This window comes from Liolophura sinensis, chromosome 6 (genome assembly GCF_032854445.1).
Source record: "Liolophura sinensis isolate JHLJ2023 chromosome 6, CUHK_Ljap_v2, whole genome shotgun sequence".
NCBI classification, from domain to species: domain Eukaryota; kingdom Metazoa; phylum Mollusca; class Polyplacophora; order Chitonida; family Chitonidae; genus Liolophura; species Liolophura sinensis.
The window spans coordinates 80,469,873-80,482,539 of record NC_088300.1 but is presented as its reverse complement, the minus strand read 5'-3'; the positions used below and the strand labels follow the sequence as shown (position 1 = coordinate 80,482,539).

The window sequence follows — 12,667 nt, the reverse complement described above, 5'->3', positions numbered from 1 at the left end:
TTACAATGGAAGTTAAAATGCAGAAACTTTCATATATATATATATACTCCACAGAACCAATTAACCTATGACAGGAAGAAAAAGCACAAACTTAGCTAACCATTTCACCATTTCCTATTTGCCCAATTTCACATCATTTACTTACCTCAGATGCTATATACTAAACATATCCTAGGACATTGAGTTCTATCCTTGGTACTGACCATGTTCTCTTGAGTGCTTGAACTATATAAAGATAGGCAAACACATCTCTGCAGACATCATACTGCTGATTAAGTATGTGTTAGTACTACACAACCTTGTCAACTATAAATAATACAAACTAACTGTAAGCAACTGTAGAGCACCTGTACACATACAGAGGTTACAATCTTACAGTCAGCCTTTAGTCAGCCCTGATCACTCATCACACAAACATCTCCACAGTACAACCTGTTACCCAGAACATGTACGTAAACATTATCACACAGAATGGCATTTTCACAGGTTTACTCATCATCCAGCAAACAAGGCAAATGAACGTCATCAACCAAATCAAACATGTAAAATATGTCTCACCCTTAACATAATTTATTTATACACATGGCAGAAAAAAAATAAATGAAGCATGAAGATAATGTAAATATCTGCATACATCTTTCATTTGACACACAGGTTCTTTCTAAAGCCCCATTTAATTCCTTAAGTTCAGTTGAATTTGTACTGAAATTCGGCCTGCTTTGTTGTATAGAAATAACACAACGTTCTCCCCCCCCCCCCCACCACACAGTAACTACCCCACCCTCCACACCCCTGGTAGCACTTCACTTCCAGTAACAACATATCAAGCTACATGTGTTGGTATCGTACACTGGGTGGTATGGTACATGTGGTGGTATGGTACATGGGGGTGGTATGGTACACGTGGTGGTATGGTACATGTGGTGGTATGGTACATGGGGGTGGTATGGTACATACTACACCAAAATGTGGAGATATATATTTCTAGTGTTGAAGCTGACAAATTTACAACATAAATAGTAATGTGTGGCACTACACTTGATCACACAGTGTCCCTACCAGAAGCTCTCACACAGGACATGCAGTTGCTGGACATCCAGGACAAATACACTGAAATCCACTCCACAGCATTCCTGTGGTCTCCTCAGCATTGTTCAAGTGAACAGGAAACAACCTCTATTGTGATTCCCACTTAGTACTTAAACCACACATGGTACGGCTAGGCGTTCTGCTCACAATTACACTACTGAGCTTTATTTACTAGGCTGAATTGTTTATGGTCAGTCACTATACATAAGGCCATTTCACTTTAGGCCTGACACTTTTTTCACCGATGTAACAAAAGTTTCACATGAAGAAATAAATTAAACAACACTCTTTGTTTAACAATGCCTCAGAAATGTTTAATGACTGACTCCAAGGGAAATGAGGCTATTTTGATAGCTGCCTGGCATTCTGAAGTTTTCTTCAGCGTTTGCATAGTGAAAGAGGAGAGAAAATTTGGAACACAAAGGAAAGTGGATAAGAAAATCAATCTCTCAACAGACTTTAAATATAAATAAACAAATCTTGTGTGCAGTAATCCAAAAAGCCTAGCATTCCCAGCTACTTTGGTATAGCTTATATATGTATGTGTATATGTGTGTGTGTGTGTGTGTGTGTAACGAATCAGTGAACTGACAATATCCAGGATAATGTTCTTTCTTTGCGGACACACTGACCGAGATCTGAACACTGTGTGTCACCATCTGATGACACACTGACCAAGATCTGAACACTGTGTGCCATCATTTGATGACACACTGACCAAGATCTGAACACTGTGTGTCACCTTCTGATATGACACAATGACCGTACCTGTCAGAACATGTGTAACCTTCTGATATGACACACTGACCGAGATCTGAACAGTGTGTGTCACCATCTGATATGGCACACTGACCGAGATCTGAACACTGTGTGTCACCTTCTGATATGGCACACTGACCGAGATCTGAACACTGTGTGTCACCATCTGATATGGCACACTGACCGAGATCTGAACACTGTGTGCCACCTCCTGATATGACACAATGACCGTACCTGTCAGAACATGTGTCACCATCTGATATGGCACACTGACTGACATCTGAACACTGTGTGTCACCATCTGATATGGCACACTGACCGTACCTGTCAGAACATGTGTCACCTTCTGATATGACACACTGACCGAGATCTGAACACTGTGTGCCACCATCTGATATGGCACAATGACCTACCTGTCAGAACATGTGCCACCATCTGATATGGCACAGTGACCGAGATCTGAACAGTGTGTGGCACCATCTGATATGACACACTGACAGTACCTGTCAGAACATGTGTCACCATCTGATATGGCACACTGACCGAGATCTGAACACTGTGTGTCACCATCTGATGACACACTGACCGTACCTGTCAGAACATGTGTCACCATCTGATATGGCACACTGACCGAGATCTGAACACTATGTGATATGCAACTACAAATCATACAGGATATACATACAAGTTTGTAGCAGAGACAAGTAAGTCCACATTTGTAATAGCTGCTACATTCAACAAAACAGCAATGCCATCTTGCAAAGTCAAGCTACATTTAGTTTAAAAACATCATTTACTGAAATACTACAAATTCAAGGAAAAGTTCTAGCTGCACTATTATGTCAGAGCCTCATTTTTATAGAGAATACAAATAGATCAGATATGCATTTTAGGCGATTAGGGGACTGCTCCAATACATGGGATGTGCAGTCCTGTATTCTTAGAGTTGGAGGTGGGTCCCTAATGGTGTGGTGGTACGTACAATCAAATTGTGACGGATGACAAGAATCTGATAACAGCTCTTACATTTACTTACATTTGTTCAGCTCACAATACAGTTATTGATACATCCAGTTGTGTAAAAAGTAGCAATATGTTCTACTACACTGGCACATGGGTAGACCAGGCACTGTCATAATACTTGAGAGGTACATGAACCCCCTAGAGGGCAGGTTGATATTCACCCACGCTAATCACTTCTGCCAGGTGCAAAAGGCGACAAATCAGAGACAGACTCCTAAATCACTGTCAAGAGAGAGCATCAAAAAACGGTCAATTAGACAGGTGTCCATGCCACCAGATCTTAGGTTAGAAGACTGAGAGTGTAGGATGAAGATTGAGGAAGAAGAAATGAGGGATTATCCCTGATCTGTACACTGCTCCCTGCTACTTGGCACATGTTGAAGGGCTTGTGTCAACAATCTCACAGTTGTTACTCCTCTTTATCTACTGGAAAGACGCATGTGACATCCACTCACAAACATCTGCTTCAATTTGCCATCTTATATCAAGCTTCATGTAGACTACATACACTACACATGCATTTAGCTCAAACTGATATGAGATGTTGAAAATTCAAAAAACCTTGAGGCATATTACATCAGTTATATTTATGCTTGACCAAACCTGACATCTACTGCTAGCTAGTACTTCCTTGTATCAGGCAGGCACTAATGAGGGCACTAACAAATACACACAGTTATTAAGTGCTCCAGTTTACCAAGCACACACCTCTGGTAAGGCAATTGCAACTCGGCATCATCGCCACTGCAACACATACATGTACACTTGTTCACCAAGTATGGTGTTTATCTGTAAGTGTGTCAAATAGTCACAGCTGCATGTGCTGCTCCAGTAAAGCATTTCTGATACGGACCACAAAACAGCTGAAAGCAAGAAAATGTGAAATACAGATGATATAATACAAGAAAACTGACATACATGATCATGGCCTGCTTGTGTAGACTTGGTCTTCACCTTACTGCTGATATCGTCCAGGCTTCCCATCGTCATCTGGTCATGAACAGGTATAGAGATAAAGATAGGTATATAATCCCAGCAGTGGTGTGTGTAACATGTGTACTAGCTCCCTCACAGCTAGGTGTATAGTCACTGAGCACAGGTATCAGCGTCCAGTCACTGGGACAAATACTAGGTATTCTTCACAAGCCACCTTAGTGAATGCTCTCACCCACATACTCCAGGAGGGAGACTGAAAGGAAGGGCTGCCAGCCTGCCTCAGGGGGACCTTTCTCTCATAAACCCTTTCTTTAAGTACTTTTGCCTTCCACAACAATGACTATCAATGGGCTATTTTCAAAATGAGGGTCTCTACCGGAATTCAAGTAAACAGGCCCAGGCCAAGAGAAATTCTCCCCAAGATCCAAGCTGTACTCTTCAGACCATCAGGAATCTCAAGGCAGCAGCGTGCCACTGTTCACATTAACCTTCAGTCCTTTTGTCAAAATGGCATAAAATCAGCAAATGCAGCAAAAGCTCAACACCATTGTCAACTGGGCCACCTCCTCTAGAGCCCCTACTTAAATGAATGACTAACAGTCTGGGCTGGCCTTGGGCTCAACTATGCCAGAATCATGAATATTTATGAGCAGGGTATCGACAGCTATCTTCCTTCAGCCTTATCAACCTGCAGGGTATTGGAATAAACAATTAGAAAGGCTTCACATGGTATTTAATTTCCCGCCCAAAAAGTTTCATAAAGGATAAGCATACAGCATACAAAGATAAGCATACAAAATTACTGGTGTAATCCAGCTTTATGGATATCAGCCTTTTAGTGCCGTGTCTCAGAAGCCTTTTCATGGAAAGTTCATACAGAATTACTGATATAAAGCTTGGATAATAACATTATATAAATAACTACAATGGCACAACAGTAGTGTCACTGTTATCCATTACATTAGTGATAGCAGAAAGAGTCATATAACCAGTGATTGCCACCAAGCCTCAGTATTATAGCCTGACTCCTTGATAACATCACTGATGATTATCACAGACAATATAATGAATTTACGGTATGTATGGGTAATGACCTACAACTGGTATAGCACATAACAGATCTCCACCTACACCATTTCCAACCAGAGTGTGCCCAATCTCAGTGAATACAGGTTTTCTTGCAGTACAGTTTAGTAACATTATAGAAATAATGATGAATTTGTGTACATCATAAAACTACATGTGGTAACAGATCTGGATTTGAATGTTGCTAAACTCCATGTGGCAACAGATCTGGATTAGAATGTTGCTAAACTACATGTGGCAACAGATCTGGATTAGAATGTTGCTAAACTACATGTGGCAACAGATCTGGATTTGAATGTTGCTAAACACATGTGGCCAAAGGCCAAAGTAATAAATTTTAGATAAAACTTGAAGTCGAATGAATGTATGTCGATGTAATAATTGCTTTCATTTTTAATAGATAGGCTAAATGCCAGGATTTCTATCACTGATAAAGACATTATTTCACTTGTCGGATATCAGTTCTTTTATTACAGGAGTGAAAAATAGAGTGACAGGTGGAAATGATAACCCACTCTAACTTGCTTTGAGTCTTGTAGGTTGTCATATCCACCTCTCACTCAAACAACCTTTATGGCATTCAAACTTCATGGTGATTTATGTGATTGGAGTTTTACGCCCTACTCAAAAATATTTCACTCACACGATGGTGTGAGGAAACCAAGGAAATCGAGCAAAGCCTGTGGTAAACCCACGACCATCTGCAGGTTGCTGGCCAAACTTCAATGTGCAATGTTCTCCAACGTATTGTAACAACACATATGTAATCTATCTATCATTTGTAAAGCACATACATTGCTACACCTTGACATCTGATATGCTACACCCCTGAGCTTTGCCCAGAAGTTATACTAGCTTAGGAGGAGCCAATCAGAAGAATTACACAGGAACACTAGTCTGGATGTGAAAGTTCAGCACATGATCTGAATTAAACAAAATATCCACCCTGCATTAGCATTTATGCAGTCTAGTTTTGCTAAGATGGATCATAGCTGGCACACCTGTGAAAATGACACCTCTTTGTTATCCAAGGTGTTTTCCCAAGACTATCTCAGGTGACTAACCACGGTGGGTGGCAATTTGTAATGAAGACCGTCTTAGACTTTCGTAGGCTAACTTTACTGTAAATGTAATTAGCATAGCATCATATGGATTTACTATGTTTTAGTAGCATGTAACCATAGTTAGGTGTAGTTATTCCACAGTAGTTATACAGCCTACAGAACAAGGCAAAGAACAATATACTGGTATTGTACAACTTGTAGTCAACAAGGGGTACAACTCTTTCACTGCTCAGTACACTAATAAAGCCTGTGCTGAGATATTAAAGAAGAGCCCCAACAATTATGCTATGTTAGTCTGTAAACTGCATTTAAAAAAGTATTATCTTAACTAGTTCTATTTAAAAAATCCCATTAAAGTTGGACCTTCTGTCTATCTTGTTGACCGGGGAGCCCTAGCCTGGTGATGTCATGCCAGTAACACCTGCCAGGATTATGTATTGACAAGCCCTGCAGAGCATTGCCGAATCCACGCATTAGGCCTTCCCGCTGTGTGCTTTTCCAGAATTAGCCATTGTAGAACTTAATCTACAATTACCCCTACCCATAGGCCTAGTGATTAGCACCCTGAAAATCATATTAGGAAAAAAAGTTTTACAACAAATATTTTGAAAGACACCAGAGTTGTTTTGGGTCCTTGAAAAGGGAGTGAGGTGATATAATGACCAATTTTCACTCACATGCCGACTACTGTAGATGACCCAAACGCGCTCACGTCTGGTTTGTCTGCTACGAATTGGACATGGTTATACCTGTGGATAATTTCGCATGGTTTCACAGTCCACGAATTATAAGTTTTTATAGCCAAGTTGAGTGATGCCAGCTGCAACACAAGGATCCATCTAGTTGGGCCAGCGGATTGTTAGTTTGTGACAACATGGTTATCAAAGGCAAAATTAAATAAGGCTTGAATTATAATGAATATGGTCAGTGATTGGTAAGACATCTAAACGCCAATTTTAAACTTTGTCTGAGTCCGGTTACAGGTATCAGGGTAAGACATTATGTGAGGTATCACCTGGCCGATGTGCGCAGTGTGAACAGGAGGATCGTCCTGTAGCCTCGTGGATGTTGTAGGGCAAAGGTTAGCGCCTCCCTACAGTTTGTGTCAGAGCCTGCTGTTTGAAACAAGCAAGTAATTCAACAACTTCTGCATTTCCAGATTGAAAATCACAATTTCTTTTCTTTTTCATTTGACTTTTTGAGGGAGGGGGATATAAGACTCGTCCTTCGGCCTTCTCTTTTTAGTACAGGTATGGTAGAGTTAGCAAGTCTCATACGACTATGATCGACACAGTCCTCTGTAACCAAAGGGTGTTCATGATGAGATATCTGGTTCATATTTCCTCAATCAGTGACATTTTTAGGCCATGTATGTAACTGTACAGGATCCTGCGTTATGTTACTGCAGTCGTAAGCCACACTTGGGTATGGAGTAATCTGGAAATTAGTTGTAAAAGTATAGCAATTGTCTCCTGTGGTCTGTGTTGTGCACAGAGAAGCCCACGCACATTCCAGTTGAGTACCGCTGCGACCTCACAAGGTCAAGGGTGGCTCAATCATAGCAGGGTAGATTTTCTTATGTTTGATTACTAAATTCTACCATTTTTCTTCCGGTTGCGAGATTTTAAACAATCGACATGGATTAAGGGGCACCAAACTATATATGTGCAGTTTGAAAGGCCCAGCATTGGTGTTGTACTTCACACCTAAAACCACTTAACAAACACTTCACTGTACATTTGCACCTCATGTATAATTAGCTGCACATATAATACTAGGTAAAAAGAAAGAATAGGCAAGGTGGACTTTCAAAAAAAAAAAGCAATTTGTTTTATATTCCTGCAAAGTTCTAAATGAAGTGATTACAATGGTTGCTATATAAGATAAACATGGATAAAACCCAGAGCTGCTTCTGATTATACATAAAAAGAAATGATGAAACTGGAGCTAGCATGAACTCACATTTTCCAGCAGGTGTTCAGCTGTCTGGAGCTTGCAGTGCTTCTCATCCAGGTTAGACTCGAGCTCGAGTATCTTGTCACCCTGGGCCTCTACCTGGTCAGTGAGGACGCCCACCTGGAGGATGAGGCTCTCCTTGTCATTCTCCAGCCGGTCAATCTTGTCCTCCACCGTGTCAGCCCCGAACAGGTTGTGCTGAAACACACATAAACCATCACACACTTGAACTTCACACTCAACACTGGGTTAGACCAATCTCATTTCGAAAGCCCAGCAGACTAAACAAAACCTTATTTACCATCTTACAAACCACAGACCCTGTCACACAAGGATCATACAAAAACTCTGGACTGGACTGACCTCATTGGACAGCTCTATTGTGCTAACCTTAAGTCCATTTATGCCACAAACCATCTTTAATATGAGGAGGAATGAAGAAACTAGACATATGAATTCCTGGTTTGAGCTTAAGACAACCAAAGGTGAATAAAACTCACAGTAAGGTTGTTGTTACAAGCAATCATCAGACAGATAGACAGACAGACAGACACACAGACAACAGACAGAGAGTCACACACAGGCCGTTCTCCCCCCTACCAGTAACTTTCATGCACACAACCATATGATAGTTAATGTACCTTTCATGTTTTTTGACACAATATCATATCCCCAGCCCAGACAGAGAGAGGATATCCCCCAGATGTGCCTGCCTAGGGATCCTTGTTAAGTTCATCTAACATGCTTCCTGTGGAGCTAAACTGGGGCACTTATCAGCTTACATTAAAATAACCAGTTGTTATTCAGAGGCATACCATGCACATACAACAACCCTAGGAAACAGTCATGTAGAATTAGCCCCTGTCTCCTCCAGTGTCATACCACCCACAAAACTGGAGACCTAGTAGCCCAGTTTTGTGATAATTACACCCCATGTTCCATAAAGTAGCGGCCAAGGTCTCTGTCATCACCTGAGTTGGCATGGCACCAAACCCCTAATAGCTATCCTGATGTGTATTTTTAAACTGCAATGTGTATGTACATAATGGTTTTACCCCACACAAAGGGGATTCTAGTTATCATTACACTTTAAGAGACAATAGACAAAACAATTACAGTAATACAAGAGACTACCTGTGTAATTATTGAGCTCAGGTTTTGCACGTATGTACAGCTGCACAATACACCGGATAGTTCCATCAATGATGCGCTGTGTGATGATTACGATTATGAGAAACAAGATATTGTCTAGTAAACAAGGATACAGTTTTTTTTTCTAAAGATTTCTTCATAATCCCATAAGGCAAACATAAACTATGAAAACTAAGTTCATGGATAACAACCAAACTACCAACCATTGTATCTGATACAGGGAGCTTGATGCTGATGCTAGTTACATACTTTGACAGTTGTGTACCTAGTGCTTGTTCTGGCAGTAAATCTGTCTTGTCAAACTATCACTGTTTAACATGGATTACCTCATTACTTGGCACTTAAAAGTCATTGTACATGATCCCGTTAACTCTGACACACAGTGCCACATAAGAGAGAAACACAAAGACACCTGTTATAATGAATCAATCACAAACACATCAATCCAATTTCAACACAATTATATATGACTGGTAGTTAATATCACATGATGGCTGTGGCATTCTGGTCAGTTCTTTCTTACACCTGTAGGCCAAAGCATGAACCTGGGAACAAACCTGGGAGCTCGTAAGCTCTGAAGAGGGCAGCTCCAGAAGGGTGGGTCCCCGACTTACAAAACTCTCCTCCAGTCGCTGATCAAGAACAGTTAGGTGCTGTGGTGTGATTACAAACGTGATCTCCATCATTCACAAAATCCTCATCTCACAGACACACACAAAAAATGAAAGGTTTGTTTGAATAAAGGTTTCTGCACAAAAATCACTTCAAATCAAATTTTTCCTCTGTGTGACACAAGGCTATCACTTAAAGTCAACCAGCCTCAGCATTATACCACAATGCTATCAGTAAGAGACATCTAGCTTCAGCATTCCACCACAATGCTATCAGTAAGAGACATCCAGTCTCAGCCTTATACCACAATGCTATCATTAAGAGTCATCCAGCTTCAGAATTCCACCACATTGCCATCAGTAAGAGACATCTAGCTTCAACATTATACCTTAATGCTATCAATAAGAGTCATCCAGCTTCATTCCACCATCACAAGGTATGTAATCAGACATGTCTTCAGTGAAGCCCACGTCTGCCAACAGCTGTTAGGATAAGCCATTGTCTGAGAATTGCTTCAGGACCAGATATGTTCTGCGTTTCACAATACAAGGTAAAAACTACACAAACCAACACAAACCAACACTAATGCTGGGCTGCTTTCAGGCATGTGATATTATCGGCCCTGGAAGTGTTTTCGGTCATTTGCACACATGGTAAGCAGGTGAAGGTCTAACTACATCACCAGGTTGTCCTCCGACAAGTGGTTGCTCATAACTCACAGTTATAAATATATTCTGAATAATTCCTCCACATCTGTTCAATCGAGTCCGACTGAATTGCACATGGATAAATAAATGGGGACTTCGGATCGTAATAAGGGGCAATGATTCATCATATTCACAAGCCACTCATTCCATAATTAAAGTGCAGAAGATAATTTCACAGAAAATTACCAGAATATAATTTCACAGAAAATTACCAGAATAAATTACCTCACATGACCATTGGCTATACATTCCATGTGTACATGTATGTATCAGGTTTTTGGGAGTCCTGACTGCATGGCTAAAAATGACACCCAATTTCAGGTTCCTTTCACAAACTATTAGTGAGATATTGGCTGGCAAGAACAATCAGGAATCACAAATACAAACCATCTGGTGTTTTGGTAGAGACACACATGTAAATCTACACAAAGGCACACCACTTCTTCAGGAGGTCAAAATATTTGCAAACATGTGATCTGGACATCAATCTAAACCATGTCCACACATAATGTCCCTTATGTGTTTGTGAAAAGAAGTACGTTTGTCATGCTGAAACCTATTTTCTGGGAAGATGATGAAAATCCAAAAATGGAGTTCCAAGAGAAAATGTCAAATATATCATCACAATTGTGATAGTCATGCATTGTGTGTTAATCTGCTTGCATTTAGTTTTAAGATACAATCATGTGATAATAATGAAGTGGTAAGCATGACATCATGTACCTGAAATGTTAGCAACGGTGGCATTATGATATTGTATAACAGATAAACATATAACACAGGTCTGCTTTGTGGCATGCCACTGCCGTATCCAGGAATTTGGGGAGACAGAGGTGGGGGGACACCCGTCTATGTCCAGGAACTGACAAATGAGTGAACGTGGTGAATGATTCAAGATTATTTACAGCTCAGTGTAAGTATTCTCAGTGGTGAGTCTCCATGGTGGAAATATGTTTTTGGAATTTCATGAAAATGACGATCAATTTAATGGGTTCAGAGCGCACTGAATCTATCCAACAGATGTTTCCACCTATTTAACTGTATATTAGGTTAAACATCAGTCTTCACCACTTTTTTTTCAAACTGATCATCTGGACCTGTCACCATTATGATTACTCTCTCCTAAGCCTACTTGTTTCTTGTGTTTTCCTGTAATTGTGCCATGATTGTCCACACATTAGAGTTACTGCATGAAGACACCAATGGTTCCCAAATCTCAGACAGAGATAAGGTAGGTTAAGTTGAGCAACAAACATTCGCAAAGCTTTTCATAGCAGTGAACTGTACAGTCACTGTTTTTCAACTTCAGGATTAATTACAAACTACTAACGATACTACATCACAAAACAGTGAATACGTGTACCTGAGTGTTATATTCAAAAAGTCAACACTGTATTTTTAAATACACGTCCTCATGACAAGGGGAATAACTCTCATGAGCTTTCTTCACCTGTATCAGTGCAAAGCTGTATGGATCAAGTGGCCATCAAAATGTATATCACCTAGAAATTTTAAACTCAGGAAAACACTTACATTTAATATTACCAATACCTGGTTAACTTTATCTAATTTTCATCACAAGTACTTTGTTTCTTTGCTTCAAGCTGGCACTAAAACATTTATTTGCTGTAAGTAGGTCAATCATAACAAAATTAATGAAACACTTACATCACAGCATTCATCAAAACATGAAACTGATGTATTCACGAAAATTTCTCACCTACATATGGCTACACCCATGTTCTCTGGACTCTATTCCTGCCCATGTAGTGTATAATGTCATCAAGACCAACAGCCACTGGCTAACGAAACTTAAGTGAAGTCACACACCTAATTGCGGTTTTCCACCTAAGAATTTTTCAAGAGACACATTTTGCATGATTCTGATTGATTCATCCAACTTGAGAGTTTTCTTGAGAGTCTGATTAGTTTCTTATCACAAAACTTTAAGTGTTGGCACCAAAAGCATCAGTTTAAGGCCCTTATTCCTTCTAAAAGCACATTTTATACACCAAACTTTAGTTGAATTACATTATGTTAGATTGGCAATGACGTCAGACTGTCAGTGTGCCCTACCATTGGTTAACTATAGTACTAAACTGCCTTAATCTCTTACTCAGCTGCCTTCACCAATACATATGATAGTAGTAGCTTCCATAGTAAGGGACTATATACACTAGTTTTAAGATACAACCCTTAACTCTTTTCTCAGATTACAACACCGGGTTATATTGAAGGGAAACACTACAACATCCCCCACATCGTTTGCTGAACAGTAGGGAG

The 12,667-nt window shown here is 40.1% G+C and overlaps 1 protein-coding gene across 5 annotated transcripts in view; it reads right to left on the bottom strand.

The window, feature by feature from the left end:
• LOC135468969 (liprin-beta-1-like) overlaps nucleotides 1-12,667 on the bottom strand; it is a 105,446-nt gene that overhangs the window by 65,714 nt on the left and 27,065 nt on the right. For 4 of the 5 annotated variants that reach the window (XM_064747466.1, XM_064747467.1, XM_064747468.1 and 1 more), the window contains one exon: nucleotides 7,920-8,111. In XM_064747466.1, the coding sequence (XP_064603536.1) occupies nucleotides 7,920-8,111 (192 nt within the window). Of the gene's footprint in view, nucleotides 1-3,789; nucleotides 4,192-7,919; nucleotides 8,112-12,667 lie in introns of those variants that run through there. The other variant, XM_064747472.1, reaches the window with a different exon arrangement.